Below are 18,841 nucleotides of genomic sequence, written 5' to 3'. Positions count from 1 at the left end.
GACTAGACTGCTGGTTTTGATGAATTTGAGTTGGGTACTGCGATGAAACACCCTAAAGTGGAGAATGTTTTAAGGGCAAATAAACAAAGGAAGTTAAATCTGCATAAATGCATACTTAAATCCTCATTCATAGGTGACCCAAGGAATGTTAAGCGAGTCATTTTTAGCTAATCTTCCTGATGGGTAGTCTAGTGCAGTTGGTTTCATAATATTTCTTACGAGTGAGAATGGGAAATGTTATCCTTTATCTTGGGAAGTTAAGAAAATAAAAGTGTTGCTGAAAGTACTTTGGCTGCTGAAACACTAGCTCTTGTGGAGACAATGGATATTAGATTCTATTTGTCAAATATTGTAAAGTGAGATTCTGTACAATGGGCATACTGAAGATAGCATACCTATTGAACATTGTGTAGATAATCGTTCCTTGTGGGATAATAGACACTCTACAAAAAGGGCGAGTGAGAAAAGGTACGGATTGACCTTGCCAGCGAGAAAGGAAATAACAAATTAAATAAGGGGTGGGTGCTATTCATCAACAGTTGGATTGTTATAAAAAACAAATGCATGCACAAGGTAATTGTTAGGGGTCCTAGAGGAGGGACATCTCAACTTAATGTATTGTACAGAATATGGAAGTCTTTGATTTAATTTGTTTCAAAATTTTAGTCGTACAGATCAATGTTAATTTTATTTAAGAGAGAAGGGAATTTGTTAATGCTCACCACCTGCACACAACTAATATAAGTGAACTGAGGACACATTTAGGCACCTATAAATAAGAAAAAAAAACTGTGATTGCTGGGTTAGGAGGTACATGCTTGTAATGTGTATCTCCGTAAAGAAATGCTTATAAAAGTGTGTAACAATTATAAAAGCAAAATACTGCAGATGCTGGAAATCTGAAATAAAAACAAAGTGCTGGAAATACTCAGCAGGTCAGGCAGCATCTGTGGAGACAGAAGCAGATTTAACGTCTCAGGTCTGTGACCTTTCATCGGAACTGGCAAAGGTAAGAAAAGTATTCTGTTTTAAGCAAGTGAAGGGGGAGGCGGCAGTGAGCAAAAGAACAAAAGGTCAAGTGTGCGGTAGGGCAGAGGGCAGGAGCAATTAAGTAACAAAGACGTCATGGGAAAAGGCAAAGAGCGTTAATGGTTGTGGTGAAAGACAAAGCATTAGTCCAGTGAGAGTGTTAACGGCAGAATAATGAGCAGCTCTGCCCATATGGTTAAAAAACAAAATAACTAAAAATTAAATTAAAATTTTTTTAAAATTTAAAAAGGCCAGTCATGCTCTGAAATTGTTGAACTCAAGATGAGTCTGCAAGGCTGTAGGGTGTAGAATTGAAAGATGAGATGCTGCTCCTTGAGCTTGCGCTCATGTTCACTGGACTGCAGCAGGCCAAGGACAGAAATGTGGGCATGAGAGCAGGATGGTGTGTTGAAACAGCAAGCAACCAGAAGCTGGGGGTCATGCTTTTGGACTGAGCGGAGGTGTTCCGTAAAACTAAATTTGGTCTCCCCAATGTAGAGGCGGCTGCATCATGAGCATTGAATACAGTATACTAAATTGAAGAAAGTACAAGTAAATCGCTGCTTCACCTGGAAGGAGTGCTTGGGGCCTTGGATGGTGAGCAGAGAGGAGGTAAAAGGGCAAGTATTACACCTCTTTCGATTGCATGGGAAGGTGCCCTGGGAAGGCGACGAGGCGTTGGGGTGATGGAGAAGTGGATCAGGGCGTCACAGAGGGAACAATCCCTTCAGAACGCTGACAGGGGAGGGGAAGGGAAGATGTGTTTGGTGGTAGCATCCCGCTGGGGAGGTGGTGGAAATGGCAGAGGATGATCCTTTGGATGTGGAGGCTGGTGGGGTGGAAAGAGAGGACAAGGGGAACCCTGTCGCGATTCTGTGAGGAAGGAGAAGGGCTGAGGACACAAGGTCAGGAAACGGGTCTGAGACAGTTGAGGGCCCTGCTAACCACAGTGGGGGGAATCCTCCACTGAGGAAAAAGGAAGACATTCAGAAGCGCTGCTGTGGAAGGTTGCATCATCAGAACGGATGCTTCGGAGACAGAGAAAGTGGGAGAATGGGATGGAGTCCTTACAGCAACAGGCCGTGAGGAAGTGTAGTCTTGGTAGCCATGTGAGTCGGTGGACTTAATGAATATTCGTGGAATATTTCAATTGGGCACTCAACAGCCTTGCGGACTCAACATTGAGTTCAACAATTTCAGAGCATGACAGTTTAAAAAAAATTTTTTTTTCATTATTTCTTTTTAAACCAATGTTTTTCACATTGTGCTTTTGAAGGAGCTGCTCATTATTCTGCCATCAACACTCTCGCTGGACCAATGATCTGTCTTACACCACAACCATTAACATGCTCTGTGTCTTTGTCCCATGACATCTTTGTTATTTATTCTCTCCTGCCCTCTGGCTATCACACACCTTCCCTTTTGTTCTCTTCCCCAACACCAACCCCCACCCCCACCCCTTCACTTGCTTAAAACCGAACACTTTTCTTACCTTTGCCAGTTCTGATGAAAACTCTTTCTTTCTCCACAGATGCTGCCTGACCTGCTGAGTATTTCCAGTACTTTGTTTTTATTTGTGTAACAATTATATCCAATTCTATCCTTCACGACCTGGTTTTCTGGAATATAACACAGCCAAGTTGTGGGAACACCATCACCTGCAAGTTCCCCTCCTAGTCACACACAATCCTGACTTGTATAAATCGCCATTTTTGTGTTACCATTGGTCAAAAATCCTGCAGTTCTCCACCCAACACCATTGCAGATGCACCATCACCACAGAGATTTTTTATTCCTTCATGGGTTGTGAGCATCATTGGCTATGCCAGCATTTATTGCCCATCCCTAATTGTGCAGCAGTTTGAAGAGATTGGACAACAGCGCATCATCTCAGGGCAACTCAAGATGGCCAGTAAGTGTGGCCATGCCAGTGTCAGCCACATCCCAAGAACAAACAAGTTACCTGGCTTATTTTCTTTTTGAAAAAAGTTCTCTGGCACAACAACCATATTTAGAATACTGTATGGACTACAGTTGAGGTTCTGCTATTTCTCAATTACTTGCTCAGCATTCCAGGATGCATGCCATCAAAGCCTACTGCCTTTCCCATTTTGAGTTGCACCAACATGGTTTAATTTTCCCAGGTACAAACATCACTAAATGCAATCAACCAAAAAGTAGCTTTAGCTGCAATTGTGGAAGCTCCTGCCATGACGTCATGGTTGAAGGAGTTTAGAGGCAGCAAACAGCTCATAATGCTGGGTATAAATTAGAAGAATTTTTTTTTTTTAATTGCTGCTTACGTGGGTTTTGTATCTTCACTGATGAATCTGGATCAGGATGCTGCTTATGCACAACTTGGGTGCAAATCTGCTCAGTCAGGATCTTTAAAAAAAAACAAAGTTTAGGTATAAAGAAATTGATCACGAAATGATGTCACTTCTAACACCTCTAGTTTTCATTTATGAAATTTCCAAACTGTAGCATCTCATAAAATGGATGCCTTGCAAAGCCAATTTTATTATCCTTTATCTGGACTGCAACATCAAGATTTACAAAATACTCTCAAACAGATGCAACGGACAATGTAGATTACGTAGTTGGCAGTGAGTTGCGTGTCAGTAAATTAAGGAATTCTGATGTCATACTATGAATAAAACTCGAGCATCATACGAGTATCAACAAAACCTTAAGACTGATTTATATCAAATTCACCCCAACAGTTTGTTATTCAGCTAGTAGGTACTGATATAAAGATAGCACAACACGCTGAAGCTCCTACTCTAACAAATTGAGAGAATGTGGATCTACATCTGTAATTGAACTAAGCATGTCTTTCTGGCATTTTGCTAAGTACAGGTCTAGTATTTCCTCATATGCACAGATGAAAGAAACAATGTGGAAAAAGAGTAGAATAGTGGCACATCAACAGGTTATGCCACAGTGACAAAAGATGTAACTTTGTACTTGTAATTTCTTCACTAGCTAAGTTTCCAATTTTACCCATGCTACCATCAAGAGTACCAAGCAAAGACCAGGAATGTCTAAAGAGGCTATAAAATTGGAAGGATGGACACTCCCAGACCAACTTCATACATTTTTACAGAGCAATATTAATTAAGGCCTGGAAACTCAACTCCTGCTCTTGACCATGATGAGATATGAAAGGAAATAAGAAAAGGGGAGACAGCATTGCAAAAGACACTATTGAAACATGAAAAGCAAAAGCATTCAATTCTAACTCAATGATCAGCACTATTCATAACTGACTCAAACATCCTGTGACCAACACTGCAATTCATGTAAATTTAACTTAAATAGATTGAAAGAAATACTAAGCTACAGCTCCAACCATAAGAAAACTTAAATGCATTCCAAGTTCCTCATCCAAGGTCTCGGCATACTTAAGACTGTTTGGTCATAAATCATGACTCCAATCATAAGTCACATCACAACATTTAGAATCATAGAATGGTTACAGCACAGGAGGCGGCCATTGGCTCGTGTGTCTGTGTCAGCTCTCTGCAAGAGCAACTCACCTCATCCCACTCTCCCACCTTTTCCCCGTAGCCCTGCAATTTTTTTCTCTTCAGATAATTATCCAATTCTCTTTTGAAAGCCACAACTGAAACTGCCTCCACCATACTCTCAGGCAGCGCATTCCAGATCCTAACCACTCACTGCATAAAAAAAAAACTTGTCCTCATGCTGCAGTTGCTTCTTTTGCCAAGCATCTTAAATCAGTGACCTCTGGTTCTCGACCGTTCGACCAATGGGAACAGTTTGTCCCAATCTAGGCTGTCCCAACCTCTTACGATTTTGAACAGTGCTATCACATTTCCTCTCAATCTGATCTTCTCCAAGGATAACCCCAGCTTCTCCAATCTATCCAAGTAACCAAAGTTCCTCATCCCTGGAAACATTCTCATAAATCTTTTCTGCACCTGCTCTAATGCTTTCACATCCTTCCTGAAGTGCGGTGCTCAGAACTGGACACAATACTCCGGTCCATCATAACTTCCTTGCTTTTGTACGCTAAGCCCCATTTATAAAGCCCAAGATCTCTGAATTATTACCTGAGCGTCAAGCAAATTGGAGTAGGGTAAATAAGATTAGAGTGTTAAATGTGTGGCTCAAAGATTGGTGTGGGAGAAATGAGTTTCAATTCATGGGGCACTGGCACCAGGACTGGAGAAAGTGGGAACTGTACTGTTGGCATGGTCTTCACCTGAACCATGCTGGGACCAGTGTTCTGACGAGTCATATAACTAGGGTGGTAGAGAGGACTTTAAACTAAATAGCAGGGGCGAGCGATCAAGTGAGAGAAGATGTGATAATTTAGAGAGAGAGAAGGCAAGAGAACAAGGCAGCAATAAGGGAATTGATAATCTGAGTGTGGCAGGAAGAGAAGACTGGAGGGAAGCAAAACCGGTAACAGGAAGTAGAAAAGTACTAAGTGAAAATAGAAGACAGACGATGTGAAGGTAAGAATCAAATAGGATCAGAATGCGGAATAATGTTAAAGAGACAAAGTTAAGGGCACTCTCTCTGAATGCACGCAGCATTTACAACAAGATAAATGATTTGACGGCACAAATAGAGGTAAACGGGCGGCACAGTGGTTAGCATCGCAGCCTCACAGCTCCAGGGACCCGGGTTCGATTCTGGGTACTGCCTGTGCGGAGTTTGCAAGTTCTCTCTGTGACCGCGTGGGTTTTCGCCGGGTGCTCCGGTTTCCTCCCACAGCCAAAGACTTGCAGGTGATAGGTAAATTGGCTGTTGTTAATTGCCCCTAGTATAGGTAGGTGGTAGGGAATATGGGATTACTGTAGGGTTAGTATAAATGGGTGGTTGTTGGTCAGCACAGACTTGGTGGGCCGAAGGGCTGTTTCAGTGTTGTATCTCTAAATAAAAAATAAATAAATAAAATAAATGATTTAATTGTTATTACAGAGATGTTATTACAGGGTGACCAAGACTGGGAACTGAATATTCAAGGATATTTGCCATTTAGGAAGGATAGGCAAACAGGAAAAAGAGGTTGGATAGCGCTCTTAAGGGACGAGATCAGTACATTGGTGCGAAGGGATCTTAGATTGAAGGATCAGGATATAGAATAAATTTGGGTGGAGCTAAAAAACAGCAAGGGACAGCAAACATTGGTGGTAATTGTTCATAGGCCAAACAGTAGTGGTAATGTTGCACACAATATAAATCAGGAAATTAGAGGTACATGTAACATGGGTAATGCAGTAATAATGGGCATCTTCAATTTACATATAGACTGGGTAAACCTAATGAGCACTAATGCTGTGGAGAATGAATTCCTGGACTGTGTACGAGATGGGTTTCTGGAGCAGTACTTTGAAGAACCAACTAGGGATCGGGCTATTTTAGATTTATTATGTAATGAGAAAGGGCTAATTAATGTAGACCCAGTAAAAACACATAAGAACGTAGTTAAAACAAAAGGGGCTACTTACACATAATTACACAGTGTGCTAAAGCATAGGGGGTTGGGTAGAAAGGGGAACAGCAACGATGCTAGCAGACTCACTGTCCTTGCATATACCAGATAAAGGAGTCGTCATGGTCACGAGATACGATTAGACTCAGAGTAGACAATTGGAAATTGTAAGGAAATGAGCCAAGTTCTCACTGAGCCAAATAAGGAATTATCATTGTCATTATACCAGACCCCAATGAGTAGAAAAACGGGGAGGGTCTTGGAAACAAGATTTAACCCCTGACTCAAACTGGAGAAGGCACAAGAACCCCGGGGAAGAACACTCTAAGATACCTTGAGCCAAGGACTCAGAACAGAAGATCAGCCGCAAGTTCAAGACTGATCACCTCGTGCCTTGACGGGTAGTATACTGTGCAAGTTAGTGAAAACTTGTAATTGATGATTTAGTGTGTGAATAAAATATTGATATACCTTTCACCAATCAGCTTCTGTGGACTCTAAGAGTAAGTGCAGATTAGGCACAACATTAATAACCTTGCTGCAAAGGAGCCTTTGGGAAATAGTGACCATAATGTAAAGAATTTTACATTAAGTTTGAAAGTGTAATAATTCATTCTGAAACTAGGGTCTTAAATCTGAACAAAGGAAACTATGAAGGTATGAGGGGCAAGTTGGCCAAGGTGGATTGGGAAAATATATTAAAAGATTTGACAGTGGACAGGCAATGGCTAGTATTTAAAGTAACACATGGTCTACAACAATATACATTCCTCTAAGACACAAAAACTCAACAGGAAAGTTGAATCAACCGTGGCAAACAAAAGACGTTAAAGATTGCTTTAGATCAAAGGAAGTGGTGTGTAAGGTTGCCAGATGAAGTGGTAAACCCAACGATTGGGAGCAATTTAGAATCCAGAAAAGGATGACCAAGAAAAGGAAAAGAGAATATGAAGGCAAGCTAGCGAGAAACAAAGGCAGACTGTAAAAGCTTCTTTAGGTATATGAAAAGGAAAAGATTAGGAAGGACAAATATGGGTCCAATACACGCGGAGACAGGAGAAATTATAATAGAAAATAGGGAAATGGTGAAGAAACTAAACAATTACTTTGCGTCTGTGTTCACAGAGGAAGATACAGAAAATCGTCCAGAAATATTAGGGAACAAAGGGACCAGTAAAAATGAAGAACTGAAAGAAATTATTAATACAGAGGTAGTACTCAAAAAATGAACTGGATTGAAGGTTGATAAATCCCCTGGACCAGATGAGCTATATCCCAGAGCGTTGAAGGAGGTGGCTATAGAGATAGTGGATGCATTGATGGTTATCTTTCAAAATTCTATAGATTCTCGAAGATTCCTGCAGACTGGAAAGTAACAAATGTAACCCCACTATTTAAGAAAGGAGGGAGAGAAAACGGGGAACTACAGACCTGTTAGCTTGATGTCAGTAGTAGGGAAAATATTAGAATCGCTTATAAAGGATGTGATAACTAGACACTTAGAAAATGAGATGATTGGGCAGTCAACATGAATTTATGAAAGGAAAATCATGTTTGGCAAAACCTTTGGAGTTTCTTGAGGATGCTACTTGTAGCGTAAAGGAGAACCAGTGAATGAGGTGTATTTGGATTTTCAGAAGGCTTTTGATAAGTTCCACACAGGAGATTAGTAAACAAAATTAGAGCACATGGGATTGGAGGTAATATGCTGGTATGGATTGAGAATTGGTTAACAGACAGAAAACAGAGTAGGAATAAACAGGTCATTCTCAGGATGGCAAGCTGTTACGAGTGGGGTACTGCAAAGCCATACCCAACCAGCCCGTGCTTGCAAAGCTCAAAACAGTATCCAACATTAGATGTGATTCCGCGATTAGACAACATTTGCTAAATAATCCTCAATGTGCTAAGAATTACACTGACAATCAATTTAAGATTGTCAGTAGGGCATGCAGTGTGGCGCATTTGCATGTACTGGAAGCTACATATATTAATACACTGGGCCCTGTTCTTTGCAAACAGAAAGAACATGTACAAACATTGAGCCTGTTTCAGCTGAACAAAATAAGTGACAGCCATTCACTGGTTCATTCCTCAGGGCAATGCCTTGACCAATCAGAGTCAAGCTGCTGGTTTAAATTTCAAACAGAGCTTGCAGTTAACTGTCAGTCACCGTAAACAGGTGCATTCTCCATGGCAATGCCTCTACCAATCAGAATTCACTTGCCAACCAATCAGCACTCTCTTCTCATACAGTATAAAGTTGTTGTTTTCCATCACATTGGTATTCTTGTGGATTGTCCTGATGAGTGCAAGACGAAAAGCTTCGACAACATGTCTCTATTTTCAGCAATACTCAGGTTCTGTACTAACAATTGACTATTTGAAATTAGATATGTTGAAAACAAACAAATCTACTCAGGTAGCGTTTCTACATTATTTCAACAAGCATTACGTTAATTACTTGACTCTTACCTCAAATAAGACATTATATGTAGTCATGGTAATTATGTTGGTGTGCAACATCAACCTTTCTGCCAACAAGGAGAATAAACCATGTCCGAGCATGATTTCAGCCTTACGCCTATAACAGAAAACAGTACATTTAAAAGCTGGAAAATTTCAGTTATAATACCAATCTCAGATCAGTACACAAAGACGGGTATCTTAATGCCCATGATTCAAGGATTTTGATTCAAGAATTGAATATTGGACTAATTTATTTTACCATGTTGAAGTTTTAAACCATCAAATCTAGCCAGATTGAGAAACAAACAATTTATGTTGTATGCTACAAAAGGTATGCCCTACAACATTTCTGGCCATTTAATTGAGGAAATTGATTGAGTAAAAGTTTACTTGTACATACTTTGGAGCAAGATGTTTCAGAAAGTATCCCATCACTTTTAAAGCTTGTACTCTTATCCCTTCATTTTTTGAAGCCAGCAGTTTATAGATGATCCTGTAAGAAGACAGTATAGAACTAAAGCAGTTACAAATTAATGAAAATAAGTATGTTAAGATTCTAGACAACTCTGGACAACCAGATAGCAATATTGTGAGAATCAATCAAGAACTTAAAGTTCAAACCTTAAATTTTCTCAGGCAAAATTTATCAGCTTCAGCTGTGTTGATTAAAGATAAGCCAAGAGTCACCAAGGGTGACAGAGAATCAGCAACACAAAAAATTAATTTGCATCTGTAAAGTGCCTTTAACATAGCAAAATGTTTCAAGACAGTTCACAAGAGCATTATAAAACAGAATTTGGCACCAACGCACATAAGGAGATATTAGGATAGTTGGTTGGTCAAAGAGGTAGCTTTTAAGCATTGTATTAAAGCACAAGACAGGTAGTGAGGCAAAGAGGCTTAAGGAGGAAATTCCAGAGACTAAGACCCAGGCAGCTGAAGCTTCAGTCGCCAATGCTGGAGTGATCATCAGGGATGCGCAAGAGGCCACAACTGGAGGAACAGAGAGATCTGAGGGTTGTAGGGCTGGAGGAAGTTAAAGAGATGGGAAGGGGTAAGACCATGGAGGGATTTGAAAACAAGCATAAGAATTTTAAAATCAAAGTGCTGCCGAACTGGAAATCAGTGTAGGTTAGCGAGCATAAGGGTGATGCATGAAGAGGACTTGGTGTGAGATAGAATACAGACAACGAAAACTTTGGACAAGTCCAGGTTTGTGGGTTAGTTCAAGCCCCACTCCAGAAATCAGAGCACATGCCTAGGCCAACCTTTCACTGCAGTACTAAGAGTTCTGCACTGTTGGAGTTTTCATCATTTGGTTGAGATGTTGAACCAACTTTTCACCTGCCCTCAGATGATGCAGAAGACCTCATGGAATGAAAGTAGTACAAGGAGTTCTTCTGGTTATCTTGGGAAAAGCTTATCCCTCAAATGGACTGTCTGGTCATTCATTTATTGCTGTGCAAAAATGACTGGAAGCCAATGTGGGTCAGTGAGCACAGGGGTGATGGATGAACAGGACTTGGTGAGAGATAGGATATGAACAGCAGAGTTTTGGATGAGTTCAAGTTTATGGAGGATGGAACATGGGAGACTAGCCAAGCAAGAATCGGAATAGCCAAGACTGACAGTAATCCAATGCAGGCCTCCAGACAGGTTGAACAAATAAATGTCCATAAAATACCTTAAGTATTCACACCCTATCCGTAGGAAAAGGAAAAGAATTAGGGGAATTTAAATTTTATTTAATGCTCTTGAGAAAGCACCTTTTACAATTCACAGAATATGTAGTACCTTTTCAATCATAAAAATCATCAAAAACCTGCATTTTTACAAGAACTTTCCTTAGAGTTGAGACAGTTTTTCCTCTGCATATCGTTCCAAAAGAACTCATGCTACAAACATGTTTAAGTATCAACTAATGAAGTAACAAATGAGGGAGTTGAAACAATATGGTCTAAACACCAAATTTAAACAAATCTTAATTCCTTACCATGCTTCATCTCATTCAGGTACAAAGAAGCTTCAAGGACAGGCAAAAAGTCTGCTCATCTAATGTCAGCCCTTACCATTTCAATGTGTTAAGATTTATCAATTTGGTCATACCTTAATATTTTTGTCATTTTATCAGCTTTTAAAAAAGCACCAGCTGCTGGAAATTCTTTCCAACTTAAAAAGCCTATTTTTTGGAAGTTCTAAAATACTAAATCTAAAATACCAATGGGTGCCAAAAGGAGGGAAACTTACCAATATGTACATCAGGTATTTGAGAGTTTTGTGCTCAACTCCAAAATCAACTCAAAAGGTTGGGGAGCAATGTATAAAACTAACAAGACAGCGATTACAATTATACAAGGTAATTTTTTTTTTAAATCCTCGTCACCTTGTACAATTAAAGTATACTTCAAACTATTATTTTCAATAAACTGCAACATTCCAGCATCTTTAATTTACTTCACATGTAACTTCATGTTTAATCTTTTACCGCATTCCATTCCTCTGATCAAAAGCAGGAATCATGGAGCCTGGGTGTTCAGACATCAGAGCTACAAGCAGCTGCAGAACATCCATTAGATTGTCATCCTGAAATAAAAAACAAATCTTTAAATTTACCACCAGAAATATGACAGAATTCACAATACAATAGTTTAGCCAGAAGTGTCCTCTTCTGTAAAGGAAAATTTCAAGGCCATAGTTCAGAAAATAACCTTGTGTTCCAAACTAAATTTAATCACATGGAATTTAAAATTAATTCAAGTCTTACATTTATTACATGGGCACATAGACAGAATTAGAATTTAAGTGACTTGTAACAAATCCTTTTTTCTAGTGTATCCAAAATATTGTTCAGATTGTTAGTAAAATAAAGTGAAAATGAGGAGTTCATTAAGCACCTAGTATATAGCAGAAACTAAATTTGAAACCATTTATAAAAAATTAGCAGTCTAAACCCTACTCAAAAGGAAAATTCCTTGCATAAATGATTTAAAATATTCTTAATCATATTTTATGATAATATAATGCATCAAAATAATTTCAGGCTACTTGACAATTTAGGAAAACAAAAACTTCAGGATGAACTCCTGAAGCAAACATGTTAATCAATTTACTGGGCTTCACACATTCATTTAATGAAACACAACTTAGATTCGCCATTATAAAACCAACTCTGTATTAAAAACAGCTGGTACTTAACTTGCTTGAAATTCTGACAACAGTGGAGCTTTAGAATAGTACAATTTGAATTTTAAAAATCTAGAGTCATACACCAACATTCTAGCTCGTGTAAGCTGCTGTTTTGTGCTTAGTGACACATGCTGCTACAACACTGGCTTCGTCCAGTGCACACACTCTTGAATTATTCAAGACAGAGACAAATGTTCATAATCAGATAGATAAACAATAGGCGACTGCTACACTTTATTTAAAAACCACCACAAATGTGATCGCACAAACGAAGACTTCAGTAATGAATTAATGTGAATAGCAATAATCATTTTTCACAATTATCTAAAATTAACAGCTGTTCAGGTGAGCAAAATTATATGAGCTGCTATTGTACTCTCACAAAATCCTGCTATTTGAAACAATATGTCGGCTTAATCACTTAGGACTATGATACCACGATACTTTTTACGTTACCATATACCAATTATGGTTTAAAGGTCACAAACTGGATTGCCCAAAGGAACAATTTTACACTTTTCATTTTCAAACTGAAGCCTGTTGTATTCCTTCGTAAAATTAAATAGCTCCTTAACCAGTCATTTTCTCATCTTGTTTACTCAAAATTCTAGCTAGACTGCCATCTTGTGGCAATACTTCAACTGCTGCTAAAAAAAAATCTTATAACTCTTCCTCATCATGACATGATTAGATTAGATTAGAGATACAGCACTGAAACAGGCCCTTCGGCCCACCGAGTCTGTGCCGACCATCAACCACCCATTTATACTAATCCTACACTAATCCCCCATATTCCTACCAAACATCCCCACCTGTCCCTATATTTCCCTACCACCTACCTATACTAGTGACAATTTATAATGGCCAATTTACCTACCAACCTGCAAGTCTTTTGGCTTGTGGGAGGAAACCGGAGCACCCGGAGAAAACCCACGCAGACACAGGGAGAACTTGCAAACTCCACACAGGCAGGACCCAGAATCGAACCCGGGTCCCTGGAGCTGTGAGGCTGCAGTGCTAACCACTGCGCCACTGTGCCGCCCTAGACATCTAATAATTCTGAAGGATTCCTTTTTATTGACTTCAGATTCTTTAAGTTTTTTTTCACTAAATGAAATAAAATGCAATGGGTGACAATAAATTATTTCAACATTTCAGATATATGAAAACAGTACACCATGGCTAACATGGAGATTCTACACACCTCTAAGTGAAATGATTAGCATGGATGTATGTCAAAAGGGGTGAATTAGCTTACTTATAAACAAAATGTTGTGCTTAATAATGGTCAGTCTTAACAGTGAAGTTATCTGTATTCACTACTAGCCACGATACTATTAATAACACTTGCATACTATGATTATTTTCAAAGACAGACAGAGCCTGGAGATATTATGATTGTGCTGACAGCCAATGAAGCCAGGATTTCCTTTGATATTTTGCAACAGAAATAAACTTTAAAACGCAAGTCTGAAGTAACATGTCTTGTGTCTTAATCTGACCCAGAATAAGTAAGCAGTCATTTTATGTACTTTATATATTGAAGATTCTTCTGACCAGCAATTTCCCTCCAGATTTTTTTGTAGTTTAGAAAAGCATTTTAGTTAGAAATTATAACCATACAACAATACACTAAACCAAGTTTCTGTAAAGTAGTTCAAAGTGCTTGGTGCTTTTTTACCTCATGCATGGTGAGAAGATAGTTAAGAATACTCTGCAGTTCATCTTCCTTAATACCATGATCCTAAAGAGATGAAAATTGATATTTCATAAAATATTAACTGCATCAAAAATAAATTCTCAAATATATTACAGCTGCTAAATTGGACATTTGCCAAATGTGTCAATGGTATTTGTGGGTTTTTTCAAATTTTGTGTGCAAAATGGCTACTGGCAATCACATATTCCAAATCACTTATTTACTGTTTTGTTAATTTCACTTAGTAGCCACCCGGTCCATCTGGTAAAAAGATTATCGTGAATAAGAGCTGTGAAAATATCTGAGAACTTTATAAATGTGAAGACAAATGTCATGATTGATATATAAAAGAACAAAAATGACAATAAATTGAGTGTGGTGTAAGGCAGGTTCAGATAATATCAAAATATGAAAGTAGATTGAAACTTATAATTGTCATCCTAAATCTGAGATATTAGAAGATATTGGTCTTTAAGACTTCTATATATTTGTTTTATGAAATATACAGATTATATATATACACACACACACATTTAACTCAAATGAGCTTCTTTATTTCAGTGATAAATTACTAAAATCAAGAGTTACACAAGTTACACAAAAAGACAGTAGCAGCTGAAAGCTTTTTGTGATGTCTATTTGAGTTCTCCAAGAGTATTTTGGAGATTGAGAAAATAGAGGCGAACAAATGAACAGAATACTTTGAATGCAATCCTTGATACGACCAAGGTCAAACATCTAGTGGGACTTAAATATTGAGTCAAGAGTTGAGGACTTGCACGGTTTCCCCTCCTGTAGTTTCACCCATGCTATGCACCTCATCTGCTTTCAACAGACCAAAATTCAGAACCATAATATCTTTTGATGTCCATAAACACATCAACTGCACTACCTTTACTCTCTTCAGTGAAATCAGAGAAACTATCCGTTCAGTATCCCTGCCGTCACAGTATCATCTGAGTTTATTTTGCTCAGCTCTTACCATCTCAAATCTCCTTTTGTTTATGTGCCGATAGAATACTTTACTGTTCTAATTTTAGATTCTATGATATTTTCATTTCATAGTTCCTCTTTGCCTTCCTAATTAACTTTTTAACCTCTTCCCTAAGCATTATATTCACATTTGTCGTCATCTCCTTTACTATTTATGTACTTTGTATGTACTTATTCCTTTAGATTCAATCTCATCTTAATCTCTTATCCATGGTGTCTCATTCTTGGCGAGCTGAATTGTTTTTAATGGGGAATATTTTCTCCTGAATTCTTATGATCTCTTTTAAATATTGCCTATTTTATTTCTACTCAGTCAATATTTTTCTCCAATTTACCTTCTTTAGCTTCATCCTCATTCCAACAAATAATATATAATATAAAATAAAGCAGAAAATGTTGGAAATACTCAGGTCAGGCAGCATCTGTGGAAATAGGAACAGAGTTTGTTTCAGGTCGATGACCTTTCATCAGAACTGGGAAAAGTTAGAAGCTGTTCAATGAGAGAACAAGTTGATCCAGGCAGTCGTGAATGGAGACTGGTTGGATCTCCGTTCAACGAAGAAGCAGAGAGCCACAAGTCCATTCTGGTGGGGGGCAGAGGTGTTGGGAGACTGGATGCCCATGGAGAAAAGGAAACAGTTAGGGCCAAGAAATTGGAGACTGTTGAAGTGACTGAGGGCATCGGAAGAGTCACGGGTATAGATGGGAAGTGACTGGACAAGGGAGAATAGGAAGAAATCAGTTCAGCAGGGCAGGCTGAAATGATGAGTCCACCAGTGCAGTTCTGTTTGTGGATTTTGGGAAGGAGGTAAAAGCGAGCTGTTTCGGGTTGGGGGGACTATCAGGTTGGAAGCTGTGGAGAGAAGATCACCAGAGGAGCTGAGGTCAGATACAGTCCTGGAAACAATGGCTTGATTTTCAGTGGTGGGGTCATGGTCCAGGGAAGGTAGAAGTGTCAGAGTTGGCTTTTGGCCTCTGCCAGATATAAGTCAGTTCGCCAGACAATAGCAGCACCACCCTGGTGAGCAAGTTTGATGATGGGTTGGACTCGAGAGAACAGAGTGCAGCAAGTTCAGAGGGAGACGGATTAGAGTGAGTGAGGGAAGCAGAGAAATTGAGACCACCACCCTCTTCTGCCTGGCTGAACTTGTTCTCACAAGGAACATCATCTCCTTTAGCTCAACTGACTTTCTCTAAATAAAGGTGTTGCTGTGGGTATCCTCATAGCTCCTAGCTATGCCTGCCTTTTTGTGGGATATGTGGAACACTCCTTGTTCTGATGAAGGATCATTAACCTGAAACATTAACTCTGTTCCTCGCTACAGATGCTGCAGGCTCGCTGAATTATTTGCATGCATTTTATGTTTTTATTTCAGATTTCCAGCATCTGCAGTATTTTGCTTTTATATTCCTTGTTTCAGTCCTATTCAGGCCCCCTCCCTCACCTCTTTTTCCGGTACATTGATGACCGTATTCATACAGTTTCATGCTCACCATGAACTAGAAAACTTCAATTTTGCTTCCAATTTTCACCCTTCTCTCACCTTCACACGGACCATCTCCAATTCCTCCCTTCCCTTCCTCAACAACTCTATCCATTTCTGGGGATAGGCTAACAAATATTCACTATATGCCCACTGCCTGTACAGCTACCTCAACTACGCTTCCTCACATTCTGTTTCCTGTAAGGACTCCATTCCACTATCCTAGTTTTGCCACCGCCATCACATCTGTTCTGATGATACAACCTTCCATACCAGCATTTCTGATAGGTCTTCTTTTATCCTCCCCACCGTGGCTGGCAGGGCCGTTGACCACATCCGTCCCACTTCCCACAAAACTGCTCTCAACTCTCCACACCCTCACGCCACACCCCACACCCCACACCCCCCTCCCCCACCCTGCCACAATAGGGTTCGCCTTGTCCTCAACTTCCTCCTTGCCCTCACCAGCCTCCATACTCAACGGATCACGTTCTGTCATTTCCACCACCTCCAGCGTGATGCCACTTCCAGACACATTAGATTTTTTTTTTAGATTTAGAGATACAGCACTGAAACAGGCCCTTTGGCCCACCGAGTCCGTGCCGACCATCAACCACCCATTTATACTAATCCTACACTAATCCCATATTCCTTCCACATCCTCACCTGTCCCTATATTCCCCTACCACCTACCGATACTAGGGGCAATTTATAATGGCCAATTTACCTATCAACCTGCAAGTCTTTTTGGCTGTGGGAGGAAACCGGAGCACCCGGAGGAAACCCACGCAGACACAGGGAGAACTTGCAAACTCCACACAGGCAGTACCCAGAATTGAACCCGGGTCGCTGGAGCTGTGAGGCTGCGGTACTAACCACTGCGCCGCCACATCTTGGCCTTCCTTCTCCTCTCAGAATTCCGAAGGCATCGTTCCCTCTACAATACCATGGTCCACTCCTCACCCACCCCAACACTCCTCTCCATGGCACCTTTCCATGCAAGCACAGAAGATGCAACACCTGCCCTTTTACCTCTTCTCTCCTCACTGTACAAGTCATCAAACACTCCTTCCAGGTAAAACAGAGATTTAAACGTACTTCTTGCAACTGAATATAGTGTATTCACTGCTCACAATGCTACACTAGGGAGACCAAACGCAGACTGGGAGATCACTCTGCGAACACCTCTGTTCAGTCCGCAAGCGTGACCCAGAGCTTCCAGTTGCCTGCTCACACGCTTTTTCAAAAAAGTTGGAAACCATGGGAAAACCCCAAATCTGTCCGAAATTGGGAAACAGCTGTTCCTGTCATGCAGCAGCTGTGAAACTGACTTCAGATTTTTGATAAAAACAGACCATCTGCTGAGCATTCCTGCGCTCTGCAATTGTCAGAGGGAGGGGGAACCAAGCGAGGGAGGGGGAGGGAACCGAGCGAGGGGAGGGAACAGAGAAAGGGGGAACGGGTGGGGGAGGGTGGCGCAAAGGGGAGAGACAGGGCGTGGGGAACGACGGCAAGGGGGGAGGCAGCGCTGGGGGTCACATCAGGTCGACGCCGCAAGGCGACACATACGAACATATGAATTAGGAGCAGGAGGCCACCATTTGGCCCCTCGCGCCTGCTCCGCCATTCAACAAAATCATGGCTGATCTGTTTGTGTTTCAAATTCCACACTCCCATCAACCCCCGATAACATTTGATTCTCTTGCTTAACAAGAAACCTAGGATCTTAGTAGCTGTTTCGTGTTTCTCCCTTTCAAACATAAGAACTAGGAGCAGGAGTAGACAATTCAGCCCCTCGAGCTTGCTCCGCCATTCAATACGATCATGGCTGATCTCATCTCAGCCTCAAGTCCAATTTCCTGCCCGTTCTCCATAACCCTTCAACCCATTACTCACTAAAAATTGTCTTCCTCCTCCATAAATTTACTCAGTGTGGTGACGGGGTGACAGGGAGACTGGGGGACACGAAGAGAGAGAAACGGAGAGAGTGTGATCAAGATCACTCCTGACAGATGGACATCTAACTGGAATACTCTGCATCGCTGCAAGTGTGCGGGCAAACATTGACTACTTGTGCAAGAAAAAAAGTACCAGTTACCTCACTAAATCTGCATCCAACAGTGAAGAGAAAGTATGTCAATAAATTAGTCTTCTCATTTGAAGCTTCATCTCAAAAATGTGCATTTGTTGTTGTTTTCATTAATAGGATAACTTTTTAATGCCTTTCGATGATGTAAGGAATCATACCTTACAGACAATGTCCCAGACACTGCCATCACCATCCCTGGGTATGTCTTGTCCCTCCGGCAGGACATCCCCAACAGAGGTGGTGGCACAGTGGTATACAGTAGAGAGGGAGTTGCCCTGGGAGTCCTCAACATCGACTCCGGACCCCATGAGGTCTCATGGCATCAGGTCAAACATGGGCAAGGTAACCTCCTACTGATTACCATCTACCGCCCTCCCTCAGCTGATGACTCAGTACTCCTCCATGTTGAACAGCACTTGGAGGAA

General features: G+C 40.5%; 1 protein-coding gene across 1 annotated transcript in view; it reads right to left on the bottom strand.

The window, feature by feature from the left end:
- lrba (LPS-responsive vesicle trafficking, beach and anchor containing) overlaps positions 1-18,841 on the bottom strand; it is a 1,007,923-nt gene that overhangs the window by 875,191 nt on the left and 113,891 nt on the right. Inside the window, exons 15-19 of the mRNA XM_068041130.1 lie at positions 13,833-13,895; positions 11,451-11,548; positions 9,366-9,458; positions 8,972-9,080; positions 3,333-3,414 (exon numbers count right to left, since the gene is read on the bottom strand). Coding sequence (XP_067897231.1) covers positions 3,333-3,414; positions 8,972-9,080; positions 9,366-9,458; positions 11,451-11,548; positions 13,833-13,895 — 445 coding nt within the window. The remainder of the gene's footprint in view (positions 1-3,332; positions 3,415-8,971; positions 9,081-9,365; positions 9,459-11,450; positions 11,549-13,832; positions 13,896-18,841) is intronic.

This window comes from Heterodontus francisci, chromosome 1, assembly GCF_036365525.1.
Source record: "Heterodontus francisci isolate sHetFra1 chromosome 1, sHetFra1.hap1, whole genome shotgun sequence".
NCBI lineage: Eukaryota > Metazoa > Chordata > Chondrichthyes > Heterodontiformes > Heterodontidae > Heterodontus > Heterodontus francisci.
The sequence above is the reverse complement of the archived record's forward strand: the minus strand, read 5'-3'. Positions and strand labels throughout refer to the sequence as shown.